The sequence below is a fragment of the Thermobia domestica genome, chromosome 1, assembly GCF_964235325.1.
Source record: "Thermobia domestica chromosome 1, izTheDome1.hap1.1, whole genome shotgun sequence".
In the NCBI taxonomy this organism is placed as follows: Eukaryota; Metazoa; Arthropoda; class Insecta; order Zygentoma; family Lepismatidae; genus Thermobia; species Thermobia domestica.
Window position 1 is genome coordinate 139,977,040 of NC_137454.1, and position 17,659 is coordinate 139,994,698.

The 17,659-nt window shown below is 34.6% G+C and overlaps 1 protein-coding gene across 1 annotated transcript in view; it reads left to right on the forward strand.

Annotated features, from left to right (window-relative positions):
* The first annotated feature begins 2,444 nt into the window (after window positions 1–2,444).
* LOC145689636 (catenin alpha-3-like) overlaps window positions 2,445–17,659 on the forward strand; it is a 51,236-nt gene continuing 36,021 nt past the window's right edge. The window contains exons 1-4 of the mRNA XM_081763827.1: window positions 2,445–2,679; window positions 5,992–6,080; window positions 8,949–9,143; window positions 12,151–12,348. Coding sequence (XP_081619953.1) covers window positions 6,021–6,080; window positions 8,949–9,143; window positions 12,151–12,348 — 453 coding nt within the window. The 5' untranslated portion in view covers window positions 2,445–2,679; window positions 5,992–6,020. The remainder of the gene's footprint in view (window positions 2,680–5,991; window positions 6,081–8,948; window positions 9,144–12,150; window positions 12,349–17,659) is intronic.

Consider the following 17,659-nt stretch of genomic DNA (forward strand, 5'->3'; position numbering starts at 1 on the left):
AATTACTGAGGCACCCAACTTAACATTTTTTTAATATTACGGGTTATTAAAGCAAATTCCAGACTATCACTTAGAAAGCTACTGCCTCTATCCTAATTATCTTAGATTCATGGTCCATGCATCGTTATCTTTAGAATGAATCAGGTTTTCGAGTGAAACCAGACATTTCTTTCGAATACAAAATTCGGAGATGTTTCGGGAATTTTTAAGAAAATAAAAATCTAGCAACGTATTTGGGCGCCTCTAGCGGGACCCAGGTTTCAGGTACCTCTATGAAAGCTCCAAAAATACCACATGTCCTTGCATCGAAATAATTTTTTGAATTATTGAGATATGTATGAAAATTTAAAATAATTTCGAACTAAAAACTGATAAAAATTATTAATTTTTTTTAAAAGTATAAAAATTAGGAGGCTCCAACCGCTACCCTAATTACCTTACGGCATTGTCTTTGGAATGAAAATAAAATGAAATCTTTCAGTTTAATGTCCCGCGGTATGCTCTTTAGGCTAAGGGACAAGATGATTAAGGCAAATGAATGATGGTGGAAGAATTGGTGGAAGGAGTAAGTGGAGGAAACAGGAGTACCCCAAGAAAAACCAAGGACGTGATGATATCCACCACAAACTTAATTGGCCGGGGATCGAACAAGACTCCACGCTCCAAAGGTAAATCTTCTACCACTGAGCCACCGTGTTCCCGTCTTTAGAATAAAGAAAATCTTCGAGTAAATTCTAAGAAATCAGGAAATTCTACGGAAAAATACATTTCGCAATTTGGGTGTTGTTGTTGGGACTCCAGGATTAGACACCTATACCAAAGTATTAAAAAAAATATTATATTCCTTAACCCTGCACCACTCGCGCGATGTTCGGTACCAACAACCCTCGCGTGGGGTCACAGTGACCCCACTTTATATTAAACGTTTGTGTGTGTGTGTGTGTGTGTGTGCACGAAAAATGTTGCAGTAATGTTGGCCTTGAAGTAGACAATACAATAGACAGCTAGTAGGGTGGCCAGGTCAGAATTGCCAACTGTCTAGGAGAGACAAACAAAAAATATCCCTCTGGGGTCATATTTACCCCGCGCGAGGAATGCAGGGTTAACTATCATTGTTCTAAATTTTATTGACGTACAGTTATTAGGTATTTAGTTTCAAATATTTTTCGAAATATATCGCAACATTTTGAAATATATATATATATATATATATATATATATATATATATATATATATATATATATATATATATATATATATATATATATATATATATATATATATATATATATATAAATATATATATAAATCAGTTAGAAGCTTCTGCTCGTAGTCTAATTATCGTAGGTTCATGATTCGTACATTATCGTCTTCAGAATGATGCAGACTTTCGAATCATACCAAAAACACAATAATCCATAAATTCGAGCAAAATGTCGCGAAATTTTCCTGAAAAAGGTATTATAAAAAAAAAATACGCCTTTGTTGGAGTTCCAGGAGATTCATTTCGAGAACATCCAAACTTACTGTTCTTTTTTGAGAAAGTGCTTAATGTAACAATTTGCTTAAGTTTTACAGACGTGTTCAAATTATTAGACTCAACATTCAGTTTCTGAATATTTTACTGTTCTTACAATATTACGTGAGAAAATACGTTCGAACTTAGTCCAAATTACTACTTTGTTACTCTGTCCTAATTTCTAGTGGGTGTGGCATATGCTTTTCAATATCAATGAAACAAATGCGTACGTAACATTCAAATATAATTAGTATAAAGTGTGTATATCAAAATTGGAAACAAAAAATGAAATGGAATACTTACAACAAAATTATCTCTCACACAAAGATCAATATTTCTTATGAAATCCCTTAATCTTTGTTAAGTCTTTTATGCTTTGTGGCATCCTATGTACGAGTTTAGCACATTTTGCCTTCAATTCAGCATCGTGATACCACGAGTGGTCGAAGTGAGACGGTATGCGGTGGTATGTTATACAACCTTTGGTTATTCAGTGATGAAAGCATACCGCCTCTGGTGTTTCAGCGACCAAGACATACCATTACTGGACAGTAGTTTCTTTAATATATCCCTTTTATACACAGTAATTGACGAATAATGTTGACGTAAAAAGATTATTTTTTTTGTGTAGAAATGATTTCTAAGTTCATAACACTGACATTTTTCTTACCTTTTGTTTTTAAAATGATGTATCTTCAAAGAAATGCATCTAGTTTATATTTCGATGTGCCATATTGAATTGTTATTGTGGAATAGGTAGACGGATAGAGAAACAGACACACAAATGCCGTTTGAATCGAATTGCAGAAGCTTGCTACGCTCGTTTAAAAATTAATTTGACTCGTGAACGAACCATAAAACTTTGCGAGTGTTCAATTCCAACTGGTTCTAACCATGATCTTGCAACATTGCTAGGAAATTTGTGTTATTTTGATGTAATGGCAACATTGATCAGGGCGTTAATTTCAATTTTCAATGATTTTTGTAGATAGATACAGTGAACTATATTATTTAATCAAATTGTTCATCTTAAGAAAATAGTGGCATTATCAATAGTAGTTAAAATTATAATAGGATCTATGTTTATAAAAAGAACGGCCTAACTGAATAATTGGTAATTTTAAGGCTTGAATTGAAAGACCTTAGTTATACCCTATAGGTAAGATCAAAGTAAAGATATAGTTTTATGTTGGTAGTCATACTGTATGTTATTATCAATTGTGGGTGAAGTAATGGTAAGTGTTTTGTAATAGGGGGCCAACTCTAACAAACAGAATAAAACGCCCTGCGGGTCTGTAACCCGCCTTCACTTGCTAACGCTCGCTCGACAATGCTGTCAAAGAAATGTTAACCTAACCTAACCGAATGTAAATAGAATATCGCAAAAAAAATTGGTTAAAAACCTGCCCCCCTCCCAAGCTAAACAATGGCCGAAGCGATTTCTGATCATATAGATTAGGAATGTGGGTGCCAATATTAATGTGACCAGATATCCAATTTTAGCCAGGACAGTTTTTAAACCGTTTTCCGTTTTTTCTCTAATTCCGGAACGATATTCATAATCGTTCAAAAATTATAATTGTTCCACTGATTCCTTCTTATTGTCTCCTGAATGATTTGCGCTGGGCTGGAAACTGTCTCACTTGGTATAGATAAAATTCAAGGAGGTCATCAGAAGTAGGCCTAATTGTAGAATTTCTTTTACGACTTTCATTCGGGTGTATGGCATAAAAACTACAGTGCGAAGACACAAACCAACCTGTGTTAGGTGGTTACTAAAAGGATAAAAGCTATCCAACCGAATCAGGACAGGATGAAGCTGGGGCTTCCCGAGCGGTTGTAAAGGGGTGCATCTGAAGGGACAAGCGCGTCAGCGACGGTAAATATACGTGTAAACGAGAGTAGTAAAAGTAAATGGTTTTTGGCAATGATGTGAGTTTAAATAAATTTTGCCATGGTTTCATACTGGTGGTGCTCCACTTGTAAACACAAAACATAGCTTTTGTACACTGTGCAGAAATACACTGGCGGTGGAAAATAGTATCTAGTATAGGCCCCTACTCATATTTCATAAGTACTCATTTATTTTATCCGTCGTAAAGCCTTTGTAATGATTTTACACCAGTAACCCTACATTTGTAAACTTAAAATAAAGATGTATTACTTTGTATTTTAATTCTATCGCCTGCAGAAATTTGTTCTTTATAAATATGTCTTTTAATGCAAAGTATTCAATTTTACCAGTTAATCTTCCAAAATGTGGTGTGGCAAAAGTAAACCTTCACCATAAATTTAAATAACCAAATCAGCAAATTCTACAATCTTTCGTTAAAACTACCTATAGAACTATTTTGGTAACCACATTGAAACTGGCAATTGTTGGGTATTACTTAATAAAGCTGTACAGCTAATATCACCTTCACTCGTGTATTTTGTAACGTGAAAATACTGTCTGCCGTCCAAAGTACAATCTGGAATTTTATAACTTCCTTCTCCCCACTATTCATATCCGTGACGCTTTTATAAGTTAAAATTTCGATCGCCTTAGGCAATATGTAATATTTTTTTTTAATGTATTGACTTGATCGATGCCTTTAGAGGTTGTATTCTACCGGTGCATTTAGAACCTTCGTGGAAGTTATCACTAGCGGAGTATACAGGTTATAAGTATATTCTATTTTACGCTGTGCTATTCTATTTTACGGAATCATATGTGAATCCATTATTTATGTACTTTCATCACGAAATCGACTCGATGCAGTTGCATTCCTCGATGCAGATTCATTTTAGGACGACTTAAGGGTATAAATACAGCGTCCGGATATATATACCATAAAACAAATAACAAATTGTGTTGTGTGACCAATACGAGCAAGAAGTGTATCTAACAGAGTTAAAGCAGGCCGAAGTTGTGGATCCGTGCAGCACCGGGAGGTTGCATCTGTAGGAAACACACGCGCCAGCCGTGGTAAGCATCCGTTTAAGCGAGGATAGTGGAAATACAATGTGTTGCTCATGTTACTAGATGCTTAATGTATCCGAGAGCTTTATCGTTACGGGTCATGATTTGAACACACTGCATTCACATACAAATTCAGTCAATCATGGCTTCGGATTACGTTCTTAATATTGTGGATGTCACATGTAAGATCTCCATATACGGTATTTTAATTACTTATATATTCCTCTTTTGAAGTGATATTATGAACTTCCTCGTGGCTAAGCGGTTAGCCTTTGGCGTGGGAGGCTCGGATCTGATTCCCGGCAGGAACTCGTGTTGTTCAGATTCCACGTTAAGCTGTTCCACATGTCATAGCTCGTTGCTGAAAGGGATGCTAAACTAAAAATCAAATCAATCAACTAATATTAGATATTTCTGTATAAATATAACAAATTTATATTTCTGTACAATAAAGTAGCACCGTTTACACACAAAAATCACTTTTAATGATTTAACAACTCTTATAGCCCTCCTTATTGCTTTAGTGGCTAGCGCGCTCGCTTTTGATGCAGAGGTTCCTATGTTCCATTCCCATTATGAGAGCGTAGAACACATTATGGTGGTTCTGATTCCACCTTCAACCTTAGATCCTCGTCTCATGCGATCTCGGTACTGAAGTGGGACACTAAGTAACCATGTGGTCTTGTATGTTTTCATGGTGCAGAATTCTAGGGTAATCAAAGGAAACAATTAGCATACTTCGATTTTGCTCCGTACGTTCGTGCTGTTTTTGGACCTTAGCGAGAATGTATACTTCCACTGGGGTGAATGTGTTTTTATTTCCGGGTCATACTCATACGTCCAAGTTTTATCACCGGTAATCACAGGATTGAGCAACTCAGGTTCACAATTGACAAGTTTCTAGAGTAAACTGTGCAGCTTCCAGGTGGAGTTGATTCTGTTCCTGCCAAAACAGTCTGGACACAAAATTGCAACCATTCTGAGCATGCCGAAATGTTTCGTTAAAACTGCATGAACAGAGCCGTTGTTGACGCAACGAGTTCCCCTGGTTCACTAAAATGACGATTGTTCATGATAAGAGCACACACACTCTCGAACCTTTGTCCCTCTTCACTGATGCTCGGCCTTCGAACCAGTTGTTCCATTCTTTTATTCCTGTAATCTCCAAATGTTGCTGAATTGATGTTTTTCCAATTGATTCAGCTATTTGGGGCGGTGAATTTCTGGCAAGGCTTGATGCTGTATCGTTGCTTTTCATGATCTGTCATCGTGCTCTGAAAAGAAGAACACGCAACATTGTGGCAGTCTACTAAATACTGAAACACGCGATGATCATGCCACTTGAACGAGTATTCGCATGGAAAATGCCCCTATCTCTTTATGCAACGTTGGCGTTTTACGATGGTTACTCTCCCAATAAGAAAATGAGGTCGGATATTTATTGGGCAGACCTTGTATCATTACGATTATTAATTATTAATTTCAATTTAATCACGCTTATTGTTGCAGGACATATCGATATATTTTATACATGAACAATGTTGCGATCTTTGAAGAAGACGTCATCAAGAAAGCTGTTGGAACCAATTTCAAACCAGGTAATTATAAGATCTGTATCTGTTATAATTACACAAAGGAATATTTTAGTTGAAGAGTAAGCTTTTCTTAAATTTTGTATGTTAAGGTTTCTTGGTGTAGATTAGCTTTAATCTTTAGAGAAAGATACTGTATATGCTTAGTAGAGCTGATAAAATTCTTTAAATGACGTGGTCGGTATTCGAACATTCTGCTCTTTAGTGACAGTAAGAGGAACGAGCTGTTGACATCTTAACCGTTCTTTTAGTGTTTGAAGAAATATTTATTTGTTTAATTTCTATTTCTATATCTATCTTCACCTATTCAAAGAGTAAAGTACGCGAGTAGAAAAATATATTTTCCATTTAATTATACTGGAAGGGCAGTGACGATGGAAAATATTCTAGATACCTGATATGACTAAGTTGCTTGGTGTGTGTATAAAAAGTTGCAAATAACTTTATTCAAGGTGAAGAATCGAACTCATGTCCGTTCGATTACATAAGATGCGCTACGATCTATTTCGAATTTTCATCTAAGATGACCGATATTATCACTTTAAGCACAGTATTACAGGTATCCTCTCCCATTTTAAAGTTTCAGTAAAACCTTAAAACCTTACTAGCGTTACAGCTACAAAGCACACAAAATAGCCAAGTGAAGTGTGGTTATTGCTGTTATTTCTGACTTTTTAGACAGGAATTAGATACCTCTTAATGCAAGTAGCTCTGCAATTCCCTCCCTATGCTGGATCGACACAAGATTTGTTTCCATCCGAAATCGTACTCGAGGACCACTCCCTCTATCCGTTTGCCACTTACTGTGGACTTTCACTATAACATATCATAGATCGAAAAAGTGTGACAATATCGAACGATTTGATAATAATCTTAAATTGCGATCAATTATGAATATTGAAATGTCGCCTATGAGTTTTGTATATGTTGTTCGATATTAGCATCAATGTGACTTAATGCCCTCCTAATATTATATAAACGACAGACATGAATATAGCAGAGCTCTCTCGTGGCTAAGCGGTTAACGTACGCACCTTTGACGTGGCAGACCCGGGTTCTATTCCTGGCAGGAGCTTATGTGGTTCGGATTCCACATAATCAGTAAGCTCACGTCTCATATAGCCTCTGCTAAAAGAGACGCTAAACTGAAATCAAATCAAAATGAATATAGCAATAAAGAAGTACAATTATCATCAGACTTGTTTTTCGACATCTGACAATCTAAGCTAAATCTTTTTTGAGCAACTTAATGTAATTCATAATTTGACCTAATTTGTAGATTAAATCTGTTTCTTTGTTTAAGCCCTCATCTACTTATCTAAATATAGAATTGTATTAAATTTTATTGAGTTGATTTATTATGTAGATAAAATCCACTAGAGATAGTTTGTTGGTTGATTTGAATGTCCCGTTCAGTTCACGGCTATATGAGACGTGAAATCTACATCTTAACGTGAATCCTGAAATACGTGATCTCCCACCGGGAATTGAACGTGGGGTTCGCGCATCAAAGATGTGTACACTAACCATACAGCCACAAGGGAATTCTCCATTAAAGACAGGTTTCCTGTAAATTTAGTGCTAATTCTACGGAAAGGGGGAAAAATCAACTATTTTTCGCATTCTAGTAATACAGTAAATCTTAGTTTTGAATCAATTTTAAGTAACTTTGAAAGAAGAAATTGTAGTTGTTCCTCAATTCTATAAATACCGGTAAGTGTTATCTGCATAACAGAAGGATTTTGTAAATTTTATGTTCCTTTTGTCTCAAAGTAGCCTGCAATAATGTTTGCTAACAAGGCGACAAAGTATTGCCTAATTTTTGTTCTTGTCTAATTTTAACCTCGAATTTAAAATAATTTGTTTCTAAACATACCGCTAGAGTTTTAATAATTTCAAACAAGTAGAGAAGTAGAGTATTCAGGTAAGTGGATGAGTTCGATTTTTCTTTTTCTTTCTTTCTTAACCACCTTTTAAATCTAATTAAAACAACAACATGTATTTTAAAATGTGTTCCTTGTGTACTATAATTAACCATGAAATTCATTTCAAAGTATAATTTTTATCAACTTATACATCTTCTTTCTCATAGAGAATGGAATGTGAATGAGATATGCTGGTTTAAGCTTTAAAGTGTAAACAACGATATATAAGCAGTACTTATAGTTATCACATATCTAGTGTATGCTCTGTTATATGTCCATGTAAATTATTAACAGTGGTGGTTTCTTCGTAAACATAATCTTCCTTAAGAATATAATTTCTCCAAAATGAAGATTCTATCGTAGGTAAGAAATTCACTGTTGTGGCTGGGGCTTGATTTGGCTTAAAAATGCTATGCTCTTATACAGACAGTTATTCCTGACTGAGGAAAAAGTGTGGCCTGTTTAAGAAGAAAGAGGGAGATGGAGGGAGACAATATTGACTTTCAGAAATGAATTCTCAAGTTTAAACATGATAAAATGGGTTTCAAGTTTCTTTAATGAAAATTCTTGTATTTTTAAGATTCTCCCGATTTTTTTCCCCTGAATAAGCTCTTCGTCTAGCTGAATGGAAAGTAATTCAGTGAGAAAAATAATGAATATAAATCTCACACATTAGAGAAAATTGTTGGTTATTAAAGAAATTAATATAGGAAAAATATATTCCAATGATTGTATTTGAGAACTTCCATTGATTATTATGTTTAAGATTATCTGTTTGTTTATGTTAAAAATATACTACCAATAAGAAAAATATCAAATCTTAAGATAATGGTTTATTCTAGGTGGCTTAATTTCAGAGTCTATAGTTTCGAAATATCCCTAAATACTATAAAATTAAAAATAAACTTCAAAGCTTTTCATCTTTCTTCATGATTATGAATCGTTCCAGGTACTGGAGTTGTGTGAAGCACTTACCAATCCTCATGTTTCTATCAAGATATCTGACAGCATTTTGAACACACTTAAAGCTATTGCGTCTCATGTAATAAAATCAACTCGCTCTGATGGAGATGAAATACAAAATTCTGTAGCAGCCTTGAATAGAGTCATTGCAGATTTTAACACCCTAGTAAATAATTCTAAGGTCAGTATTCTTTGTTAATGTTTCTTGTGCTTTAATTAATTTACGTAGAGGCCAACTTCTTTCAGTTGAAACAAACATAGACTTTCAGTGAATAATAGCATTCTTTATCGTACAAGTAGGGATATACTGAATGTCTGCAGACGCTACGTGGTCAAATGCGCGAAAACATAAGTAGTAAATTCGCATATTTTTTTCTTCAGAATAACTGTAAAACAAAGGCAATATTAAAATTCAATTATAAGAAGAGGTTTGAAATAGAGTGGTAAAGAGCTTTCTACGTGTAGTCAGTTGAGAAATATATCAGAATCATATAAGATTTTTAGTCATTCTACTATGTTCCAATCCGTGAATTCATCGCAATAATTTCAGTTATTTATCTTATAATCATCTTCACATGATGAGGTGAGAACGATTAAGGAATATAACTTACTTCCGTATTATATTTACAAAACAGAATATAATTGGAACTAAAAACCAATATTTTATAAAATGTAAGTTAAAGTTTTCATACTGTTATATAAACTAATATGTATCGCCTGTTTATTTCAAAAATGACATAACTCAAAATTAAAAGACAAATTCTGACCAAAGCGTATATTAACTAATAAATAATAGCATTACAGTTTCGGCAAATTAACTTTGCCTTCATCAGACACATTAATTTGCCGAAACTGTAACGCTATTATTTATTAGTTAATATATGCTTTGGCCAGAATTTGTCTTTTAATTTATACAAGAAGTTCCAAAGCTAGAATGAGTGGAACTCAAAATTCCTAACTTTTCAGAAGCGTTTGAAAGTTTCGAAACGGAATGGAAACAAATGGGCGCAAGAACGACACAAAGTGCTCTCTAGCGCCCAGATTTGGAAGCACATCTATGTGAAATTTATACCATAGATAGACATCAAGATTAGCTTTCATTTTCTGTCCATAAGTCAGTAAGAGTGATGTTTGACGAGTTATGTCACTTTTGAAATAAAAGGCGATATATTCATAATAATATGGTAATTGTATTTACCCTATTTGTGTGTTATATTTTTTACTCTTCCTATATTTTGGCTTAAATTTCTGCTAAAGCCAACTTCGGAGGAACTATTGGAAGAAAATCTCGAAGTGCTTTGTGGATCACATGCCTCTATTCTCCTTTAAACTACGTTTTATCCTGACTCTGTAAAAAAATTTTTTAAGTGCATCAACAAGTCGTGTTGCCTTCGTTATACCCTCTATAAAATTTACCAGAATAATATGATGAGTAACAATAAATATTTTAAAATTGTAACTATTAACTACTCGATGCAGTTCATTCTTCTGCAATTCTTCAAAATTTTCTTCTAATACAGTTTCCTCGAATATGGCTATAGCAAAAATTTAAGCCAAAATATTGGAAGAACTAGCAGAAAACTCGTTCTTCGCACGGCGAGAATACGTTTCATTTTGGACAGAAAGTTCTGAATTTGGATATAAACGGTATCTAAAGTGTCACTGTTTGTCTCAGCGACCCCAAAAACTGTGGATTCGACACTAATATCGGTCATTTTCGATCTGTTTTAAATATGTTTCCTCCGTCTCCTCTAAGTTGCACCATCAAAGTGAAATGATAAAAACCATCCCAGGCCCTAACATCATCTATGTGGCAAATTTGATCCAGGTCGGTCGGGTGTTATTAAATTTTATGTATTTTTATATAACCTTTTCCCCTTCTTCCTTATATATGTCAAAAGTATGTTTCTATATTTAGTAAATTGTATACATTAAACTTTATTTCAAGGGGTGAGGATTAACTCGTCTTAAAATTTGATATGCTTTATATAGTTATTCAATATATTCAATTAATTCAAATAAAATGTTTAGTGTAGCTTCGTGCGCTTATGGCTTAAGGAAATGATTGATAAATAGAAAAGGTAATGAAAGAATTGGTGAGAGTGAACGAGAATTCTAGAGAAAACTTCGGACACAACTTAATCTATGATTGAATTAGATATCTTTTGTATCAAAGAAGAGAGCTGAAATCTCCTGCAACGCTAATATTTGTGGTGGACTATATGGTGTCTTTGTTTTGTAGGTTCTCCCGTTCTCTCCAACATTATCATTCCACCAATTATTTCACAATCGTTCACTTTCATTAATCATACATCTCCTTTAGTCCAAAGTGCATAACTGTGGAACGTAAAACTAGAAGTTTGATTTTTTGAGAGTGCTGAACTACTGTGTACGTGCTTCTGTGCATAAAGACAGAGTTCCTTCTGTTCTGAAAGTGTGGGAAAATTAGAAATTTGTTATCTTCAAAGCTTTAAATCGTGGGTTTGTTTTTATTTTTATTTTCTCTTTACTTCTGCCTATTCCTATCTGATGAAGTATTTCAGCGAAAGTTATTCTGTTTATATATATATATATATATATATATATATATATATATATATATATATATATATATATATATATATATATATATATATATATATATATATACAAGCGGCTATTTCGCTAATCAATTTCACACAAAGACACAAAATAAATGCTGAAGTACATGACCCAATGTTAACGATTAATAATAATAATATTGATAATATTTATTTTGTGTCATAGTGTGAAATTGAGTGGTGAGATAGCCATTCGTATACTCACAGACACACACATACTAGTACCCCTTTGCTATAGCATTTCATCAGATAGGAAGAAGAGGAAATAAAGGGAAAAGAAAAATAATGAAGAGATAAAAACTTAAAGCCTGAACGACGGACGCCATGCTGTAAAACGTGGTTACGTAATAGTTTTATCAAGCTGAAAGTACATGAAGTTTAGTGTAGAAAGATAAAGGCACTTGGATGGGTAAGTTGGTAAGAGTACAAGAGAGCAAAGGAATAATTGAAGAGAATTTTTATGATACAGAAAAAAAGATTGAAAAAAAGTGTAAATAATGTAGAAATTATCAAAAAATAAATAAATTCATATATATTAATACAGTAATTTTAATTATTAGTAATACTTATTATTAATGTATTTTTCAGGGCAATATTGAAAATCCATCAGAAAAAATGTCTTTGATAGAATTGTGTACATCCCTTCTTAAAAGTGTTTGTGATACCCTTGTTGTATTAGATCGCGCTGAAGTAGTCCACATTGAAATGGCGATAGATGAATGCCTTAAATATCTTTCTTCACTATCACATACTTTAAGTTTGAAAGATGAAATATCTATATTAAAGGTAAGTATCAATAATGAAATTTCTATTAGTAAATGTTATTCAAGTGGCCCTTTATTTGTCACAAATCAGTAGTATATCATGTTAAAGTGGAATGTGTTGTTTGTTCTTTTTCAGTGAACTATGTTTAATGAATAAGTAAAAGAAAGAGAATGGAAGAAATCTCAGCAGCAACAGTTTCTTGTTTCTAAATAAGGTGCAGCAAATATAATGTTTATTTTTCCTCCCTTCTAAGTTTTTCTTGCAGGGTTGTAAAAAACCCAGCCCAGTGGGTCATATTGGGCAGAATTAATGTGTAGCGTATATTAAATTCTGTACATACATTTAAAGCTGTATTCCTACTTAAAATGCCACTTACGACATTCATGTTCTACTGCACACATTTGGAGTGAAACTATGTACACCCGCCGCAAAAACTCTTCGGACCTCATAGCAAAAGCACATTAAATACATAAAATTTATGTGAAAAGCTATTATTAATGTATCACATACAACAGAGAATGCATACATTAGTACGAAGTCATGTTGCCTTTACTTTTGAGAACCATTTGAATGTGCTTGGACATGGAATCATTAAGACTTCGGAAATAATTTAAGTCCAGGTCAATACACCACATTTTCTTCAATTCTGTTTGGAGAGTCTGTAAGTTCTGAAGCTTCTTCTGTCCCAAGATTATCTTCATACGATATAAATAATTTTCGATTGGAATTAGATAGAGGTTATTTCCAGGCCATTCTACGATCTTGATATGTTGCTCCTCAAGAAAATTCGCTACCTTTTTAGTCTTGCGTTATCATGCATGAAAAAATCACAGTCGTGGATGTGGAGCATATCCACTAAATGGTCCTCAAGAACGTTGATATATCGATCTGCGTTCATCGTCACATTTTGTGGCAAGAAATATAAATCTCCTCTACCCTTTTCACCTGAAGAAGACCCCCATACCATTACAGACTGGAGGTACCTAACGGTCGGAACAGTATACTTTGGGTCGTATCGACCTGAAGATGAAGGACGTCGGACCTTAACACTCCCATTCGGAACAGTCGGAAAATATGACTTTCCTCCACTTTGCTGGTGTCCAGTGTGCATATTTCTTTGCGAAAGCAAGACGTTGTTTCTTCATGCGGTCGGTGAGTAGAAGCTTCTTAGCAGCAGTACGACACGGCAAATCTAGGTGTTTTTTCAAATGGTGTTGAATTTTACGGACACTAACGTTTTCCAACAGACTCGGGTGCATTTCTTTAAATTCGGCCGCTGTCAATCGAAAGTTCTTTATTTCTCTCATTAGGAGAGTGTTTGTAGATTTCGCTGTTTTTCTTGGCCCCCACTACCGAATTTGTTCTTTGGATCCACAGTCGATGGCAGTCTTTGGCGGCTGCCAGAACCTTCATTATGGTTGATATTGCACGACGTGTACGTTTGCATATCGTCTTTATGGGGACGGTTTCACCTCGCCATGCAATGATGCTGGCTTTTGCCACATTGCCACAGTTCTTTTCTGCCGTATCACAAATACCCAACACAAATACAGTTCTAAATTTCAAACACAAAGTTCACCATACAAAAATAAATCAATTTATAACACATACTATAGCAGTAAGTCACCCTTCATGTGTTAACAAACAATACAAAACGAAGTGAACTCGCTCATCAACAGTTAATGTTGTCAGTTACATTCATGCAGATTACAATCTCTGTTCATAACAAACAGCACTAGATACAAGAATACAAAGTGATAGATCTCCTACTACGACAGCTTTCATATGAGGTCCAAGAGTTTTTGCGGCGGGTGTAATTCCCTTGTCACACAAAGGGAATCCGTGAAGACCCATTCGTGTTTCTTGGGACATACTTGGCACTCGCTTAACTTTCAATTAAAAAAAAAAAAAAAAAGTAATTTTGTAGATTACCAAATAAGTGAATAATTCTATACAATAAAATACAATATAATAGGAATAACATTCCCTATATTACACTCAGGATAAGTTCTTTAACTTTCCTCAAAACATGCCAGCAAATACTAGAATAGTATCTCAGGAGCCAGATATGAAAGAAAACTGCTTTATTGACATATTTGGCACAAACACAGTGTCCCACACATATATCATTCAATTATCATCCCCTAGAACCCATATGCTTGCTTCAAAGTGTTTTTTTTTTTTTTTTTTTTTTTTTTTTTTTTTTTGTCTTACGTCCAGAGGGTATAACATTATAACAATATGCATTTTCAGATGGCTCAGTGGTACAGCTCTTACCTTTGGTGTGTGGGGTCCCTTGTTCGATCCCCAGACAAGTAAGTTTGTGGTGAACAACATCGTGCTCATGGGTTTTCTCGGAATACCCCGTTTCCTCCCACTTTCTCATTCCACCAATTCTTCCGTCATCATTCACTTGCATTAATTGTCATCTCCCTTATCCTAACAGGCATAACGTGGGACGTTAAACTGAAAGATTTTATTTCATTTTCAAAATGCATTTTCCGCTCTTTGCGTTCAACGATATAGGATGATGACGTCCCTTCAAGTTTGGGCGTGAAATTAAGCTACGTATTTTGAGGCAACGTAGTAATATTCCTGTCTTTGCTTCGCAAAAATAGAAGGAGAGAAACATTATGAGTGTTATTTGTCGGTACTGTAGGTCCACAGTTCATGTACATATATTAAGAAATGCATATTTTCCCATTCCTTTCCTTACGTCTAGAAAATGTTATATAATTTAGCTCTGAGTCAAACAAAGAAAGTGAGTGTTGTTTTAGCTGCTATTTGTGTGGATTTGTTGCATGTTTTATTAGCGAATGGTAATTGGATATTGTAATTTAGATATAATGCGTGGTATATTAGAAGGATTTGAGTATTGTTACCGAGTTCGATTCTCCGATAGTATCTCATTTGTATTGACAAACAGGATTAAGTAATATTTTTCGTCATAATTATTCTAGATATTGCAACGAAACTTGACATACGCATTACGTGTAGAGCATAGTATTTTCAAGGTAGGTTATTTTTAGGTACCTGTGGCTGGAAACATCTAGAAGGTGCCAAATTTCCCTTTTCGTATATCATCCATGCATGCCATTATACCATTTGAAAGCTTGTTTTATTCTGAAGAGAATAAAGTATCAGCCGTGATACTCGGATGAATAGCACTGAAGCAATAGCTACTTAAATGAAAGCCCACATATTCCTTAAAAATGCCTCGTAACTAAGCGGTTAGCGTACGCAGCTTGGACGTGGGAGACCCGGGTTCGATTCCTGGCGGGAGCTCATTGTTCAGATTCTACGTTAAGCTGTAGGTCCACATTTCATATAATCCTTTGTACTAAATAACACGCAGGGGACGCTAAACTGAAATCACAATCACCTTATAAGTGCAAGAATCTAAAAGGATTAACTGAATTTAGAAAATAATAAAAGTCTGTTTTATTATTATTATTATTATTATTATTATTATTTGAGAGAACTGATATGTTGGATTTTCTTTTGCTTTTAAATCTGGTTTTCAGTTCCCAATTTGCTTTCTTACGATATATTTTACAAAGTTCCTTTGTAACATCAATAGTCGTACTATACGTTACATACTTCTGCATTTCACCAGATAAGCAAGAAGAATTCGAGGGTTCCCCGTCCTCCTTTTTAATGCAAACATTTTTCCTTTCTATGTATATAATTATACAGTTGTAGTGTTGAGAAAATAGAGGTAGATCTTTAGTAATTTCCATTTTTAAGTGTCGCGTTTGTAGTGTCTTTTGATTTAAATTACGGTATTATAAATGAAAAGAAATCTGATATTTGCATTTGTAATTATTATAAGAGAAGATTTTGTTTCCTTTTTAATTCAACTCATTTTCGTTTCTCTGTGTGTAATTATCCAATTATAGTGTTGATAAATCCTTTTTTAAGTGAAGCATTTTAGATTTGTAATTAACTGACACATGGAGAAAGACATTTTATTGTTTGTACTAATACGCAAGTATGTACTACAATAACAAAGGGAACGTAGTCGCATTGTTTTTGGTCCCAGATTATAGTTAATAAAAAAAGTGATTGAGTGGGCCGGGATTCGAACTGGTGAGCGAGTGAAGTAGTCTGCGTGGAGATCACCGAAATCGAGAGTGAGAGAGGAGTGGCTGTTCTGGGAAGCGGACTGGGTGACGTAGTGGGTAACGCATCGGGACGGTATGCCGGAGGTCCTGGGTTCGAGTCCCGGTCCAGTTAGTCACTTTTTCGCTAATGATCATATTATGGTTATAGTTTCAAGCTTTGACGTATAGTTTTTGAAGTTTTTTTTGTATGGGGGGGGGGGGGGGGGATATTGTAATTTTTTATGTGAGTTTATCCCAAAGAAAGCAACTGGTGTTTTCTTGGACTGGGGAAAATTCCAATGAACCTCTTTTCTTGCGAAGTATGTACTATTATACGTACTGGTGCGAGTAGAATTATCAGAACTAATTTTTACTTTTAAAAGACCATGATTTTACAGTATGTTTGATGTTAGATGCTGTAGGTTGGTTGGTTGGATTAGAGTTTATCGTCTGTTTCAGCACCGAGACTTTAGATAAGACTTGCACCTACAGGTTGAAATAGGATCCGAACCACATGAGCTCCAGCCTAGAATCGAACTCGAGACTCCCTCGCAGAAGTCGTGTACGCTAATCATATAGCCACGAGGGAGCTCTTATATGCTGTAGGATACATAATTCAAAAGGTAAGGCTGTTATATGATTGTACAATCTTGTTCAAAATATCGTGGCCACTCACCCCTCTTTTGAAAATCCTGAACTCTCATCCATAAGTGGGCGCGGAGGCCTGGGTTCGATACCCATCGGAGCTTAGGTAGTTCGGATCCTACGTTAAGTTACGTGAGTCCACGTCTCACATAGACCGGGTGCTGGAAGAGACGTTGAATACAATCAATACAATCAATCTTATCCAAAGCAAATGTAAGTCAAACAAAATGTGCTTTAGCTTTTAAAATTTTTGTTTGAAGCGAAAATTCTAAATTGTCTGCTTATGATTGTGAGCATACTGTTTTTTTCCTTCCATTTCTTCCTTTTTTAAATAAAGATTGTATATGAGTGCTCTTTGATATAAAATATATCTATATTTAGCTGTCTATTCATGTCCGATGTAAGATTTGAATAAAGCTTATATAGACTGCAGTGTAATTGTTTGTAAACTTCATATTGGAATTTTGTCATAGCTTCTTACTGAATTCTTCGAAATTCTTTTATTCACGTTGTAACATGATCAAATCCTTTATCTCTCAACCCATTTTTTCATGAATCCTGTCCTAGAAACGTCATATCTTATA